Source organism: Chelonia mydas, chromosome 5, assembly GCF_015237465.2.
Source record: "Chelonia mydas isolate rCheMyd1 chromosome 5, rCheMyd1.pri.v2, whole genome shotgun sequence".
NCBI lineage: Eukaryota > Metazoa > Chordata > Testudines > Cheloniidae > Chelonia > Chelonia mydas.
This window is the reverse complement of record NC_051245.2, coordinates 81,454,242-81,471,968: the sequence shown is the minus strand read 5'-3', so window position 1 is coordinate 81,471,968 and position 17,727 is coordinate 81,454,242. Positions and strand designations below refer to the sequence as shown.

The following is a 17,727-nucleotide window of genomic DNA, read 5'->3' as shown; positions in this document are numbered from 1 at the left end:
TTGTTCTGTAAATCAGAAACTTTGCTCCCTGGGACAGCCTTGTGCACTACTCATCTAACTGAAATGGTTTCAGCCTTTCCTATGGCAAAGATCAGCTTACAATAGTTCTGAGCAGTTTCCAGAAATTTAACTGATTTAAGTGGTTCTAAAAGATTAAAACTATTGCATTTAATTTTAACATATAATTTGAAAGTGTATTTATTTTATTTGCTAAGCAGCCAACTTTTTGCCCTACTCCAGAGACTAAATTCACCACAGAGTAGAGAAATTTTACCACTTCATAAATATCTTGTTAACAGCTAAACTATGACCTAGGCAGGATACTTCATCACAAAACAGAACATTAAATCAACTGAACTCATTTTTGTTAAAGAGGCAATGTAAACTGTAGCCCTTGCATAGTGAAAAAAACAATCCCCTATGGAGGGAGGAATGATAACTAAGTAGTAAAACTGAAAGCACTGCTCTTTTACCCCGGGACCTATGGTTCCAGTCCAAATTATGTTTTTAAATTAAAGACATTTGGTAGTCTCAAGCCTTAGTCTATTTTGGACATTCATCCAAATCACAAAACCACCACACATTTCAGTATAACTTGGCAATCCCTGCACAGAAAAGCCCAAATCTGACCTAACTGACTCAATTACCAAAGAGAGCGGCCTTGCTAGTTCATAGATAAAAGTCACTGGGAGAAAAGTATGAAGAAACTTGCACAGAATGCATATGTTATATGTACTAAAAGGAGAAAGGAGTTCACAATTTCCACTTTTTTGTAACCAACAGTATTAATTCACAGAAAAAAAGAATGTTGATGTCTCTTAAATGGTTAAAAGCCAAGCCCATTATTTTTACTGTAGCATTGTAACTCTCAAAATAAAATGGAGGAACTCATCTCTCCATCACTGTTTCAAATGTAACCATCTGACAGCTGTTCAGTGACTTGAGGTACCTGCCCAACGTAAGAGCCACCACTATAAGTGGCAGGTAGACCAAGATCTGGACACAAACTCCACTCTCTTCTAATCCTTGGGGTAGGGCCCACACTGGTGGAGATGCATGTACTGACAGTGCTATACCTGTTGACTAAGGCAAATTAAGAATCTAGAGTTTTAGGAGATTGGGAGAAAAGGGCCAGAATAAAATTGAGTGTGGGCAGAGAACAACATACCTAATAAGGTGGAAACAGAAAATATGTAAAAAGAAGGGAGAAGTTAGAATGAAGAAACAAGACATACAAAGATGGGGGTTAAAGGAGATGGACAGGGAAGGAGAAAATGCATGATACATGGCAAACATTTATGAAATGCATATTTTTATAGTATTATTTGGCTTTAGTTCTAAGCTTAAACATTTATTTAAATTAGTCTGAAGATTCAAGTTTACTATGATGATGAAGCTGTATGTTCCGAACTATGCAGATACTTGGCTCCTGGCTTGCACTGAGGGATAGTGTGGAGCCAAGTCATCCCAAGGGGAGCTGAGGGAAAGATTGGTCCCAAGGAGGAACAATCCCTCCTATATCTCTCTGGCACACAGTGGGAGCATTCAGTCTGTACAGTACAGACCCGTTTACGCGCGGATGTCGGGAGTCAAGCCGCCACAACCGCGTGTTAACGGACTGCGGGTTAAGAAGGCCACGCTGAAAAAAGTGTCTATGATTCACTTAGAAAAAAATGCCGTTATTTTCTGCTCTTTCTTATGAAGTCTGTCATTTGCCGTAGATGAATGATTTCGATATTTTCCGCATTTTGCTCCTCCATAAATCTTACAACAGTTTCTACAGCACTAAGGGCTTCTGGGGGAGAAATTTTGACCTTTTCAACAACGTCCTCGCCATCACTTTTGTGGTCCGACGTAGCCTCTCAGCCCGTTAATATTTCTTCCTCGGATAGAAATTCTGAAGTCAGGCAATCTTCATCCATCTCCAGCCACTCGGTAATGATTCCGGCGACGTATCCAAACTAAAATCTTTTATCATTTGAAAGGAAAGTTTACCTTTATCCTCTTTTGTCTGCGTGTGTGTTTGTAGGACATCTTCTTCCGAAAATCATTCAAAGTCTGGCTCTGAATCAGTGCCACTGCTGGAGTTTTCCAAGTCTGAGCCATCTTTGACAGAAAAGGCATCACCAAGAGCATTCATCCAGCAGTTTTCAATGGACTTTTGTTTACTCCATCCCAAGCTTTTTTAACTAAATAAATAATTTCCTTCATGTTTACCTGTTTCAGGAATTCGGAAATGCCTGAAGACGTCATGACACGATCGCCGAAATCAGCTCCCGTCGATAATTGTTTTTAAAATTCTGAATAATGCCCTGGTATAAAGTTGAATTTTTGGTGTGTGATGGTAGGTATAGCACTCGAATTTTTCCATCACTCAATACCAATGATTCGGCTGGAGGATGGGCTGGATAATTGTCAAGTAGCAAAAGTGCTTTGGCTTCAAGTTTCTTCCACCGCAGATGCTTATGAACAGCTGGAACAAAGCTGTTGTGGAACCAGTCATCGAAAATGTGTCTCATCATCCAAGCATTTTTGCTGTTAGCATATATTACTGGTAGTTTGGTTCTACTGAGGTTATTAAAGCAGCGAGGGTTATGAAAGCAGCCAATGAGAAGAGGGGCAAGCTTATGGCTGCCCGTCTTATTACTACAGAAAAGAAGAGTCACACGATCTTTTATCTTTTTAAATCCAGCTATTTTCTGTGTCTCGTAATGAAAAGCTAAAGTCTTATCAAGTAGCAGTTTTGCAATAAAGCTGTTTCATCACAATTATAAAGTTGTTCTTTGTGGTAGTCTTAATTTTGTAAAATAGATTTTAACTCAGTGGGAAACACGCTCGCAGCGGATTCATTGGCTTTCTGCAGAAATCGATACCTGCTATGCCATGACACTTTTTAAAACTACTTATAAACCACTTGCTGGCTTGGAATGATTCATCCCCCATTAAATGTCCAAATTTTGTCGCATAGGTTAGAAGAATTGGCCCACTTAGCGGCATTCCTTTCAGCCTCTCCTGAGCAAACCACATGCGCATGGCTTTGTCTATTGTGGGTTTTGCTGAATAGTGCACACTTTTTTGCTTAAACCCCGTGGCAGAATGAATATTTTGTACAAAGCCATTCAGTTTAGATTCGTTTTTTAGCAATCCTCGGAGAGTAGATTCGGCAATCCCAATATCTTTTGGGACTTTGGCCTGGGTTTCTCCGCTATTTACTCCATCTATTGCAGCTAGCTTTTCTTCTACAGCATAGGAATGCTGACGCTTGCCCTCTGCTATTATATTAGGCCTACCGTTAAAATTTTCTAATGTAGTATATACGTATATTACTATATAACTACTATATATTATATCTCTCTCCAGAGTGACAATGACTAAGCATACGTGATACGTCTTTACCGATATTATTAAGATAACACGTTTCTACTCCGCACTTCCTGTCGATTTCTACGTCAGTGAGCAAATCCATAGCGCTACATAGCAAGTTCCTGTTCCGCGTGTTAATGAGTCTCGCGTGTTAAACAGGTAACACTGGGAGGCATGGCGCTACCGCATGTTAAGTGGATTCGCGTGTAAATGGGTCTGTACTGTATATTCATGTTGCCTAAAATGTGGGTGGCATCCCTCAACAGTGAGAGAGTAGTGCACAAATGACTAGTGGGGTTAGGGGTGCAGACAGACCTCAATTCTTCTCCAGAGTTTCAGCTTTCACCTCTTTTGCCCCCCTCCCCCTTCTCTTTCTTTAAGACTTTAGCTGTTATGGTTACAAAAAAAAAAAAATGAAATAAAACAACAACCACCACCTCAGATTGTTAATCAGGTATAACAGATGTAAAGACGCTTTACTGAGATTGCAGAGAGCCTAAAATCGTAGCTCTGAGATATGAACTGCCCCATTCATTTCAATAGATGGTACTCCTCCTCCAGAGTAATGGACCTCCAGGAGTGCACAGGGAGTACATGTAGTACCTGAACTCTCTGAAGTTCTCAGAATTGTTCCTTGCCATTGGATGGGGTACAATGTCATAGGAAAGAATCAGTCCTGGAACTTTCGCTTCCTCCCCCTACACAAGGGCCAGGGGAGTCTGGTCCTTGATTAGTAAGACCACGTTCAAAATAATTTCTGTATGGCAAATCCATTGCCTACTTCTGAGGTAGATTTAACATATCACCTCAATGAGATGTGCAAGTTTTCTTCAAAAATTGACATGATCAGAAATAATTATCTAGAGTAGACAGAACATTTGTAAGACATTTTTCATCTAACATTTAACCCATGCACACTGTCTGCAACAGCAATTACTAGATTCCCCATTCCATAAAATTGTTCATTCATAAGTATCCCATTCCTAACGTTGTGAATGATTCCCAGAATCCTTCTGTTTGATGCCCCTATGGGCACCTATTAAAATGTTTTAGTAATATTATAATCACATCTCATTTCTTTATAATCTTCATTATGTTAGACGATTTTGTAAAAATGTCTAATCTATATGCCCTAAAATTTTCAAAAATAAATCATGACACTCTAGCTAGTTTGATATACTTAAAGTATCAGGATTTAAAGAGATTCAGTAAGTCTTCTACAGCACTATGCTGACAAAAACAGGACAAGGCAAATGAGAGAGGAGCCTCAGAAGGTTCTAAAAGTTGGATAAGTACCCAAAAATTCACATATTAATGTTCAAACCAACTGAGTCTGCAAAACCGGGTTACAACTCTCGCAAGAACAGACACAGTCTTTCAAGACATCTAGTACTGCTTCTGGTCTGGCTGGAAATACCTCAAGATTATTCACCCTTGCAGCATTAAATTACTTCCAGCCAGAACTAGGAAGTGCAGTTATTAAAAAAATTAAAACAGCAAAGTTATCCTCAAATAGGTTTGGTTCAGATCCTGTTCAAGCTTGTAATTTTACCCAAGCCAGATCACCTATCCCTATGCAAGGGATTTTGGTCAAAGAGAAGAGAATTTGCCATCAGCCACCACAGTAACCAGAGAATGTTTTAAATTTTCAAGGTCCCAAATAGTGTCAACTTCAACTATCAGGGTTCCCAGGGTACTCTAGGTGATGTCTTTATTTCCTGTTCCCCAGTAAAGGTATTCCCCACGAGGTTAGTATGTTTTTGGCTTGTCAAAAGATTTTTTTCTTCAGCTTTATTTTTAAACATCTCTTCAAAATGATGTATGGTCTACATCACTTCTTTCAACACACTGTCCTAATACTTATGGGGTAATTATGAATAGACACACCTTCTTCCTTGATACTTTGAATTCAGTTTTATCCTAATATATATTCAAATATAGTTAAGCAGTTGGAAATAAAAAATTAATGTTTTAGTAGGAAGGTATAAACTTCCTCTAGTTGGCATGAGATCCCAGTAGCACATAATTTTTATCTCTAGTCCATATATCATTTTTATGTCATAAAAATAATTATGGCAGAAGACTCTCCTGCCTGACACATTCAGTTTAAAAATGTTCATTCATTTTTACCTACTGTGATGCAAGGCTTAGGATGTAGGTCCTAAAACTGAGCTAAGCAGCATTTGCTGGAGTTTACAATCCAAGGGAGTTTTTGAGGTTCATTACCTTCCTCATTCTGGTAAAAGAAGAAGTGCTTTTGAGCATTTGTCTTTAACCAACAATTACCTAGAAGTTTGCCTCCAGACAGGACACTTGGAGGCCAATGATGTCCTATATGGACATTATGGATGGAGCTCAGGAGCATAAGATTTGCAGACATTTGAATCCTAAGTGGCAATCAGCGGTGAGAATATCCTGAAAAGGTCTGTAATAAAATCAAGCCCAAGCAATTAGAAAATATATGGCACATGCAAAAATATTATCTCTCTCTTAGGTTGTTTTAGGTACAAGATAAAAGAGAGTATGTGAATTTTATTCTAAAATTTATTTGAAAGTCCCACTTCAAGTTCTCAAGTTTTGTTAGTAAGAGAGGTTATAAATTAGAACCACACAGATAAGAGATTATTACTTGTAACCTGTAGAGCATCTATGGCCTTGTCTACACTACACAGTTTTGTTGACAAAAGTCAGGTTTTGTTGACAAAACAGTGGAGGTGTACACACTGAAATGCTTCTCCTGCTGACGTAACTCCCCTGATATGCCAACATACTAAAACATGGGTGGCGAAACTATGGCTTGCAAACCACATGCGGCTCTTTTACAGTTAAAGTGCAGTTCGTGGAGCTCCCCCCCTCCCCCGCACCTACCAGACTGGGAGAGGGGGGAGCCTGGGGTTTCTACCATGCAGCAGGGTGGTGGGGCTAGGGGCTACTGGCTTACTGAGAGCTGGGGGAACAATTTAAAGATTCATCTCCCCCCAACAGCTTGAGTCACACATCCCAGGCATGCCCCCCCCCCGTACCCTCAGCAACCCCTCCATACAGCTCCCAAGTGTTAGCTCCACCTGGACAGGCAGTGGCAAAGAGCTGCTGCAGGGAGGGGCCACTGTTTTAGCTCCATGAGGAGAGGCTTGTTTTGGGAGCCGGCGGGCTCCGAGGGGGGTGCTCTAGGCTCTCTCCCCGCAGATGTGGCGCGCCAGCTGGATGTCCTTGGGCATGATAGTGACTCTCTTGGCATAGATGGTGCACAGGTTGATGTCCTCGAAGAGCCCCACCAGATAGGCCTTGCCCATCTCCTGCAGGGCCATGACGGCTGGCAGATCAGTCTTGAAGTCCTGGGCAACCTCCCGTATCAGGCGCTGGAAGGGCAGCTTGCAGATCAGCAGCTTGGTGAATTTCCCGCAGGGCCATGGTGCTGGGGCAGTAACAACAGGGCTTCTTCACCCCACCCATGGTGGGGGCACTTTTCAGGGCAGCCTTAGTGGTGAGCTGCTTGCAGGGCGTTTTGCTGCTGGTAGATTTACGAGCGGTCTGCTTGCTACGGGCCAGCCTCACTGCAGCGCACTACCAACCTCTCTCTAGCCCAGCAAAAACAGCAGCACTCCCTGCAGCTCCCAGCCGTTTGCTGCTACCTCTAGCCATGGCCACAGCTCCCAGCTGGGCTCTCAGTCCCCCACACTGCCCCTCTTCAGTTGGTGGAAGCACTCCTGGTAAGGACGCATACCACCGACAAAAGGAGGGTAGTGACGACATCAGGCACTGCAGTAATTAATGTGGTGGCTGTAAGTGCACCCAGCATAGGTCGACTTAAGATTGTAGTGTAGAAATAGCCTAAAGCAAATGTTTCTTGAGTATAAATAAGTGACCCTTCAATATAAACAATTAAAGGGATTAGAGATATTAAATCCACCATCCATTTGGTTGAAAAAAAAATTTTTTTTTCCTTTGATGACAGTCCACTGGAAGATATTTAAGGTATAGGGATACAGACAAGAGAAACTGTGATCTTTCTTAACCTCTCAAATGAATCAAAATTACCTTACAGCTCAAATGGAAGAATAATGCTGGGAAATTACAAATTTAAAACATTTTTAAAAAAGAAATTCTAGAGGAGAAATTCTAGAAGTGTATTTTATGGAATTCTCTGGATCTTAGTTAGGAAATGCACATTTATTAAAGTACTGAAAATACTACTGATAGGGCCATATCGGAAAATAAAAAGGGAACTTCTGATTGGCATATCCTTTCACGGACACAGAACTACCAAAAGGGTAAATTATTTTAAAATTGTGTACTACTGGGATCTCATGCCAACTAGACTAAATTTACAGGAGAGAAAGTCTAATAGGTGTTGGGGGTGATGCAGGAAATTCTCTACATATTTGGTGGGAATGCCCAAAGGTAGTAAAATTTTAGAAGCAAACAGTTATACATCTTAAAGAGATTACAGGTCATGACCTCCCTCTTGAGCCACCGATATTATATTTGCATGTCCCAAATGAGAAAGTATATATTTTAGAAAAACAAATTAATGAAACAATTTACTGGTGGCAGCCAGATGTGCAAGTGTTGACGGCTGGAAGAGGAAGGAAGTATCTAGTTTAAAAATGCAGCAAGGCAGAATTTGTATTGATCATGGAAAAACTAGTCTAACAGACATAATAATAAGGAAATGGTATTTCCACGTGCATTAACTTTCATCAATTCTTAAAATTTCTTAGCAAATAAAGTCAAACTCCTTATTTCATACACTAAACAGTATAGATCAAGAAATTCTAGATATTTGAACCAAGTCCTGATGTGCAGTATTATGTTACCTTATTTCAGACAGTAGGATTCTTTGATACTCTGATTTGGATTAATGTTGCTTTATACATTTTGTGGACATATTATTGTATTACTGAAGCATTTTCAGGGATGAGAGAGAGTTGAAGAACAAAGGGAGAGTTCGCACTGTCTCTCTTTTGTTTGCATACTTCTTTATGGTTGATCATTTTAATGTGTGGATATGCATAGCTCTGGTGTGTGCATATGTTGAATTATTAATAGATTAATATCTTACAGATGCAGATATATGTAAACAGATGCTGTTCCCATCTTGCTACCAAGTATATACATAATACAAAAGGTCTTGGTCTATATTTACCCCTTTCCTCACATGTGTCTTTATTGTTAACTTAAAACAAGAAAATATGAACCTTAGCCTAAGCTTTTTCTGGAGTTAGATTGTTCCTAAAGTTCTCTCTTCTGAACCTCTCTTTCTTTGTCCCTGGCTCCCTAATCCTCTGAAAAACACTCAATCCCTTTTGTACATCTGACTTGGTGCTAATGAAACCCACCTGGTCTGGCTGTCAGGTGAGTCAGCAAAATAATTTTCTGAGATTCTCCCCATATAGTAACCTTATTTAAATGTCCTGGGTTGTAGTTTATGTTGTGATAGAAATTTATTTTTCTTTATAATAAAATTTAAGAGAAGAAATGTATTTGGCTAGTACAAACAATATTGATATCTCTATGCAATTACACTTGTAACTGTTTTTCCTGGGGAAGAAATGTGAGTTTAAAAATTTTTTAATATCTTTTACTCTAAGTTACATGGTACTCCAATCACTCTAAATAAAAATGCTATATTGTATGATCTTTACAATGTTAAAATAAAATATTATCCGTATAGTTCAGTTTACGATTCAGTTGGACAGTTACGTATGTTGTGTTGAAAAGTTAGTTTGAATTAATTGAGTGTGAAGACTAACTTGTAGCAGAACCATGACTGAATTTATCTTTTCTTCATACAACAAAGTAAAGTCATTCTAGTTAAATACACAAAAGTATAGAAAAATAACGTTAAGGCATTAAGCTGGCAAAAGCAAGGAAAATCAGTTAAAGAAGCCTCTTCATCCTGAAATAATACTTACCAGATGAGCTGTTAATGAACCGCCTAAAACAATTTTAAACAGGACAAGGAGCAGTGACCTAAAGTGGTGGAAGAAATGTTTAGGCTATAGATATTCAGAGAAGAAGTTTTTAACAGTCAGAGCAATTGGAAGCCAGAAATCTAAGTTCAGTGGGGTTCATAGGTCTCCCCAAGTTTCTCAGTGAGTTTTTTCCAATAGGAGAGAATAACACCAATTAATATTAAGACCACTAAGTCATCTAGTCTGACTTCCACTATGTTGCAGGACATGAAATTTTATCCAGGTACTTTATATAAAGCCACAAAGACTTTAGTTAGACTAAAGCATTTCAGTCCCCAGGGGACTTAACTGTGTGCTACAGGCAGAGAACAGGAGAGGCCCAACGCCACCAATGCCCAAAGTTTGTGCAATGGCAGTGAACTGATTAGATGAGATACGGCCAAATGATCCCAGCTGGCAAATCATGTGCCATATAGCAGAGGAATGCAAAAAAAAAAAAACACAACCCATAAAACCCTGTTGGTGAGAGAGAAAAGCTTACATGGAGCTCTTTTTTAGGTCCTTAAGACCTTGTTTGTCATCAGTACTTTCATTGACTGCCTGTCTATTGAATGTCTGTATAATTGATTACAACTGGTAATATCTTTCAGTGGCTGGTTTCAAAGAATACAACCTTAATTGCTGATTGGGTACTACCAAATCTAGGAACAGGCAAGCCCAAAGGACTCGGTCCGTGGACACAAAGGGACTTAGGCTCAGCACTGCAATGTCCAACTTTAGGTGCCCTGCCACCACTCTAATGGAATCTCCTGTTGAAACTTTCTCACTTTGTTTAAAATACTTGAATTTTCATTGGGGCAAGGACTTGAACCTGACTCTCCCATGTCCTAGGAGAGTTCCCTAAATACTGGAATATAGATGCTGTCTCTATTCCCTCCCACCCCCAGAATATTTCATTATTTTGTACAAAGTAGAACTGCTTCAATAGGAGAGAGCTCTGCTGCAAAATACTCTATAGGCCAGTCAGTTAAGAAGTAGAAGACCTGGATTCAAGTACCTGATCCAAATCAGGCAGAATGGGGATCTGAACCCAGGTTTTCCTGCATTGTGGGAAAGTATTCTAATGACTTGGGAGGACATGTGATGCCACCTCCTCTGGTTGTGCTTTATGCAGGGCCTGATCTGGTAGGTGTGCTCTGAACCTAGTCTGGGACTCCCACTGGGGCTTAAGGCATAAGATAGGCATTGGGCATCAGGATTTAAGCAGCTGTATGCATGCCTATTGGCAGAAACTCAGGCACCATGGGAATTTTGGCACCGACAGGGTCAGGCAGAATCCGAGCATCTAACTATTGAACTTAGGCACCTAAAACAACAACAGACATCTAAATGCTTTGTGGATTTAGTCCAAGGATTTTAAGGCATAGAAAGCATATCCACTCAAAAAATTAGGATCCCCTAGCAAACCAAAATAACTTAAAAGCAACTCCTTGGCAACGCAGTATGACCTTGATAATACTGAAGTAGTCACCTATGTGGTAAAAACCTCACATCATATGTAATGCAAAATATGACCGTATCAGGGAAAAAGAATAATATAATGCCTAAAGGGATTCAGAATGCTACTTTACTTTTTGCAGTCTGCATTTAATACAGAATAAGACAATGGTTAAATTAATGTCCTTTACAGGCAGGCATGGTGTAATCTATTTCTAATAATTATGTGCACTGGCCCTCCGCTCTAGAACTAGAATACCCAGTATGAGTCAATTGGAATCAGTTGCTGCTAGGTTCTACATTAACTGTAACCACCAGGAAAATGAGCTGAATCTTGCTGTAGATAGCTCAATTAAAAACAAAGGCAACAAAATGGTATGTATAAAGAATGGGATAGAAAATAATGAAAATATTATAATACCGTTATATAAACCAATGGCTCGCTCTCACTTGGAATATTATCTATAGGCCTGGAGGCGACCCCATCTCAAAAAAGATATGAAAGCAAAAGGAGTCTAAACACCACTGGCCAGAATGATTAGTGAAATGGAAGGATTTCCACACAGAATATGAAAAAGATTGCAACGACTTAGTTTAGAGAGGAGACAAACGTAGTGAATGGTATAGAGAAAGTAAACCAGTTGCACCTGTTCAGCCTTTCCTAATACAAGAACAAGGGGACACTAATTTCAACTAATAAGGAAACAGATTTAAAAATAAGAGGAAATGTTTTTTACACAATCTATAATTGACCTGTGGAACTCACTTCCACAACATATCACACCTAAAAATTTAGTGGTATTCATTTACATGCGGCAGTAGACATTTATATGTATGAGAACCTCCACAGTTATATTAGACAGAATAAAACTTTTTAGAAGAGACAGAAACTCACCTGGGATAAGAAAGAATCTCTTTCTATGGGCAGTTATTCCATAACTGTCCACTACAGAGTTTCCTGCACCTTCCTGTGATGTCAGAGAGGGGATACTAGGCTAAATGAACCACTGAATGCTCTGAATCAAGCTGTCAATTCCTAAATTTGGGCCTTTAATTTACCTTTTAAAGTTCTCAAGAATTACTTACATTGTTCTCTCTTGGCCACTTGTAACAGTTCTAAATAAGCTGGGTACCAAAACACAGTTTGTACTCACAACACAAAAGTGAAAGTTTGTTTCCCCCTTCTTGGATTCATAATTTCCAAATCGGCAAACTATAAGAAACAGAAAAAACGTACTAGGAATTGATAGATATGATCATCTTATTGACTTTTGTGCAGATAATGAATAATAAGCTAATTGTATCTGTCCAAACTGTTTCGATTTCATTTTGAAACAGAAACATCATTGAAGAGAACTATTTTCTAGAATGCTTTTTGCAACAGAACTAATATTGAGCCAACAGCTCAAAAGGCCTGTACAAAAGTAAATTGGTAAGGGACATTTGACTTCAAACTATTCACATCTTTAGAGGAAAGAATCATTTAAGTTAAATTGTTATTTGTCCCAAATAACTATGCTGCAGGAGCCTGCAGTATTAGTAACAATAAAAAACAAGATTAACAAACAATGCATCTTCTGTCAGTGCAGCAAAATCCTGTTGTTCCTTTTCTTTGAAGCTTTAACTACTTTGTAGTCACTGGATTAGAAGACTTGAGCACTTGCCTACTTTCCAGACATGCTGAGCCTAGTGACACTTCCTTTACAAAGCAACAGGTCCAGAGAGAATAAACAAGCCTAAATAGCAAGCCATCCTTCACACAGGGAGCCTAGTTACAAGAACATTACAAACTAAATGAAATATTGTAAGCAGCATTTCTTCCCTGTTAAGAGAAACACCACACCGCACTTCTATAAACATACTGAGCTGATGCATAACAAAGGTGGTTCACTTTATTTGACATGACTGCTGGGCAGACAATGTACGAACTATGAAAAGGGGACTCTGAAAAAAAGAACTTGACTACTGATTGCGAAGTTGTTTCCAATATATACAGAAGCTAAATGCATCTACCTATCATTTTAACTGAATACAACATTTCACTTGACAATAGAGGTTCTCTGAAGATACTGTCTGAAAAAGACACTAACAAATCTTTATTTAGAACTCATATAACTATCAATGGAGATTCAATACATCTTGCAACAAGACCCTTTCCTTTTTAATTTCATTCCAACCAGTATTTGTTGCTAAAGCTGCTAGTCTCGTAATTAATGAACAAGTACATTTCCATACAAATGACAATACTCAGTACTATTAACACCTTGCCCAAAAGTGCAGTGAATTTAAAAAGAGATCAGCTTTCCTGCAAACAACTGAAAGCTCACTAAATAGGATTAATTCACCCAGCCTGTCAATCTGCCTTTTTCTCCCCACGAAGTTGCATTTCTGTGCTATTTACAGCAGAAAAGAGATTATGGAGAAAAGCATTTGTGATGGAATTGCTATTAACAAAATCAAGACACTCCAGGGGAAAAAAGTTTCAGTGGAAACTTCATTTACCTTTTGACTCAAAGACAAACTGAATTGCTATACAACTGGCATTGTAATTATAACAAAAAAGATTTGTGTCTTGTATGTGGAAAAAAGCTTAGTGAAATGTATTACTAACTGTATTAAGATTCCTCCATTTTCAGAGCTGCATGGGAATTAGCCAAAAAATCTACATTCACTTTCATGGGAAGTCTCTGACTAAATCCCATTTATTAAAGTCAAGGGGGAAGGAAGGGGTCAGTAGATAAATCTAATGCAACTTTAGAAATGCAAGGTTTTTTACTACATCTAGTAATATATTTAAAGGCATTTAGATGTAATCTGCACTATAATAATAACTTTAATACCGTACTCAAAGAAATGTGTTCTCTTCATTAGTAGCATCTACAATTTTATAAAGTGCAGTATTCGTAAAATCATAACACATTTCAGTTTTGATTTCTCTACAAGTAGGAATTTTATTAACAGGAAAAAAATCTTGCACCAATGTCCTGCATCCTTTCTAAGGTACATAAATGGTTGCTATAGGGTCATTAAAATGTGCAGGTCTTGCACCTAACATTAAATAAACAACATTTTTAGAGCCCTGCAAATCTGCGGATTCTGAGGATCAGATGCAGATACGAATTCTGTATAATAATAGGAGTTCTACCACATGCATGCTAATATTTTCAGATCAATGTACGTTTCAGCCAACCTAGCTCTAGGAAAAATAAATAGAGGAAAAAAATCTCCCAACATTTTTTTTAATTGCATTTTTTGATTTATTCTATTTTTAGGACCATTCCACCACAACCAAGTCATATTGCCTACAAAGGCAACTACAAAAATAAAACTAGTATTGTCAATAGAATCTCAGACAACAACAAAATTAAGATTGTGCATGCACAGTTTATATCACCCAACCGGGTTTCCTTAGAATATTTTGTCTTCCACTCAGTGCTTTTGTCCCCACAAAAAAGACATTCCCCTACTAATTCCCAGTAGAGACAACTGCTGCTCACAGGAGATGTAGAGAACTGTTTGGCATGCCTTTGTTTTTGCAGTCAATTATGCAGAGCTGTGTCACTAGCAAACGTTGTGTGACTACACCCTGCGAATAATACTTAAGGGGTCACCCATCAAAGACATCCGCAAGGGAGGGGGAGGGGAGGTTTCTTCTGCCAGCACATGAAGGGAAGGAGTGAGCCGGGAATGTCAGATAATCAATGAATATGCAGATTTGTGTAACAGGCAGCCAAATGTTTGGATTATATTGTTTAGTTACGATGCCATTCATCTATGATTTCACTGCCGAAGCCCTCAAGAGTTTTACAAGAGTACAGAAATCATCTCACCAAAATCAAACTAAGCATATAAGGCAGTTTAGGACTTTGCCTAGAGACTCTTTGTTGAAAGGGGAGGGAGGCGTCCTGTCTTGCAGAGAAGAGTAGAGTAAAACTTTCTGGAAATCCTGTGCAAATCCTTCATGTTGGTCCCTAAAAACAGATCCAGCTGTTTTGAGAAATTGGAAGAAAATGGTGGGGGAGGGGGATGGTATCTGGCATTCGAGCTGGAACGACAGCATACACCGAAAGATCGCCATCTCCACAGCCCAGACTCCGGGAGGCTTTTAAAGGCACCCACTGAACGTCTGCCCCCAGCTCACACCCCGCACCGCTAGGGGCTTGCTGCTTGTGAAACTTCGGCTCCGATGTACACCGAAGCTGTGGCTGAAGTTTCCTGCAGGGAAGCCAGGGCAGCAGTGCAGGGCGCTGCAATCTGCTAGCACTGCCCCCAGGCCCTTCAAAGGGAGCAATAAAAGCCTCAAGAAAAGACGCGCAACGGGAACTGACCCCAAGTCTCTGAGGTGATGCTCCCTTCCTACCCCACCGCCTCCCCCAAAACCCTCCAGCTTTCTCGTGTCTCCCCCCCTCCCTCCATGCTAATGCAGCAAATGGCACGACCGAGGAGCCCAGAGCTGACCAACAGGAAATATAGACATCTGTCACCTCCCGGGGAGAGGTAAGTGGATTACGAAACCAACAAAGGAAAGAAAAACCCTTTCAAACATGCAACTGATTAACAAATCCCCTCCAATCTGCAGCATCACTGTTATTCCTTACAGACATCGTCGGGTTCCTCATGCACGTCAGGGCAATTAAGTTAAAGCCTCTTAAAAAGTAATGAAGAGTCACTAGTTATCAGCCAAACCATTCCGTCGCAAAGTTGACCCAGGACGGACCGGTTACAAACCTGAAATGCACATGACGACTCGGTGTCATCTCCTCCCCAGGATCACTGGGCACAACGCCTCCGGGAAGGGGTTTAGGGAGCAAAGTTTATCAGCTGGGGGGGGGCACTTTTCCAGAGAACGCTTTTGAGAGAGATCAAAGAGTGTCGGACTGAACCCAGCAGCAGCTCCCATCGCCAGTTCCCACTCCACAACCTAGGGGAAAGGAAACGTTAACCCTCTCCCTGCCTGCTTCAAGGGGAGGGCCACACAGCTTAGCTGGGCATGAAACATGCAGTCCATGGATGGAGCTTCTCTTATAGGCACTGTAACTCTTACACCAGAGCAGCTCCCCCGCCCCACACGCTCCCAGAGCTCGCTATAAATCCTGGCGTTGTTGGACCAGGGAGATGCCGGACAAACTGGCAACGTTTCAGCAGCCGCAGCCAGTCCGCCACGGTGCGAGGTCAGATGTTAAAAGGGCCAGTTTATTCAGCTCTCCAAACAATCGCAGTGCTTGGTGAACCGAGTCCGGACGCTTCCTGATCCCCAGGGCTGCCCCCTCGGCTCTCTGCGGCGGCTCAGCCAGGTACACACAGGAAATGGGACCCTCCAAAACACACACACAAAAAGAGACTCAATTAAGCCTCCATCAATGCCAAGCACCGGTGCTTCCCCCCCCCCCCCCACCTTAATCCCCACCCCCATCGAGACTCTGGCAACACTCAACAGCCCAAGTAACAACACATTATTATAGCCATTCGGGGGGCGGGAGGGGGGGGAAGGACCCACCCTGAGCTCCCCATCAGGGCCTCTGACTGCAACAAACGTCCCCCCTCCCCTTCTTTGCTGCCCCCCCCTCCCCTCAAAAAACCAACAAACTTCAGGCCGGGGCACCCACGGCTGAAACCCATTAAGCGGCTCAGCTGCAGGAGCAGCTGGGGGTGAGGAAGAAGAGACGGTGATGGATCACGGGAAGGGGAAGCTTCAAAAGCTTTTTCTCAGCAGTCACCTCCCCCCGCCCCAGCTCCGGGCCTGCCCTGCACAAAATGTAACATCAGGTTTCTATTGGGCCCCCGAAGACAACAACAAACAAACGGGCTCCGCCAGCCCCGGCTCGGAAGGAAGGCGGGCAGGTTTTGCACAGCTAGTCTTCAACCAAGAACACCCCCCCCCCCCCCCCCCCCCCCCACCACCACCACCACAAAAAAGTAGCATCCTCCCTCCGGCCGGGTGGGCAAGGGGGCAGCCAGCGAATAACGACCGTGCCCAACCAGCTGGGGGGGGCACCCACGGTTGAAATAGCCCTTCCTCCCAGCCCCCACCAGCCCTGTAAGGGTGTCCCAGAGCCTCTTACCTGCCGCATAGAGGAGCAGGAGCGAGGAAGCCGCCAGCAGGGCGAGCAGGGAGCTCGCCGCGCCCCGCCGCTGCGCTGGTGCCCCCCTGGCCGCCCCGGTGCGGACCATGCTGCCCGCGGGGCTCCCTCCGGTTCCGCTTCGCCTGCGAGGGAGGCGGGCGCCCGGGCGCCGCACAAAGAGCCCTTTGTGGTTCAGCCGCTCCTGTCCCCGCGGCCGCTGCCCCCTCGCAGAGGCGGCCGGGGCTTTTCCACGCCGCGGCTGGAAGCGGAGGCGCTGCCCGGAGCTCGCTGCGCCCGGTGACAGCCCGGGGCTGGGGGGATTTCACCTCCTCGCTTCAGCGCCGCGCAGCTCGCGTCTGCTCCGGCTCGCGGTTCCTCCAGCGGCGGCCCAGTGCCGAGCAGGCGGGGGCGGGGGCGCCCGGGCTCCAGCCAGCGCTCACTGTAACGGGCCGCCCCGGACTGAGCGAGCAGCGAGCCTCGCCGCCGCCGCCTCCGGCATCCCAGCGTCACTGGGGAGAGTCTCACACAGGGGACGGGGGGCGTGCACAGCCCGCGGCTCACGCGCGGCGCCGAGGGGACGGGAAAGCCCTGCGCTGCTGCCCCCTCTGCCGGCAACCCAGCAAATGCCAGGAGGGGGAGGAGAGCCGGACCCTCGGGAGGGGCTTTTCCTGCTCAGTTCAGGGGCGGCTGGCTCAGGTGCAGTCCGATCTCCGGCTCTGCCGCGAACCGGCCAGGAGTCTGTGTATGGCAATTTACTCCCGTTTTCAGGTGGCAAAACAGTCGCTGCTGGGAGAGCTGAGCCTGAGGTAAGGGCTGTTAGGGGACAAGAGGCCGCAATTAAGGAATGAATTAAGTGGGCAATATAATATTTGCAGAGGACTAGGCACATT

General features: G+C 42.6%; 1 protein-coding gene and 1 pseudogene across 2 annotated transcripts in view; both read right to left on the bottom strand.

Annotated features, from left to right (window-relative positions):
* ROR2 (receptor tyrosine kinase like orphan receptor 2) overlaps window positions 1-17,458 on the bottom strand; it is a 233,866-nt gene extending 216,408 nt beyond the window's left edge. Inside the window, exons 1-2 of one of the 2 annotated variants that reach the window (XM_043547159.1) lie at window positions 16,838-16,928; window positions 15,504-15,696 (exon numbers count right to left, since the gene is read on the bottom strand). In XM_043547159.1, coding sequence (XP_043403094.1) covers window positions 15,504-15,516 — 13 coding nt within the window. In that variant the 5' untranslated portion in view covers window positions 15,517-15,696; window positions 16,838-16,928. Of the gene's footprint in view, window positions 1-15,503; window positions 15,697-16,837 lie in introns of both variants that reach the window. The other variant, XM_037901665.2, reaches the window with a different exon arrangement.
* Window positions 6,531-15,379, bottom strand: LOC102945001 (annotated as a pseudogene).
* Window positions 17,459-17,727: the final 269 nt, after the last annotated feature.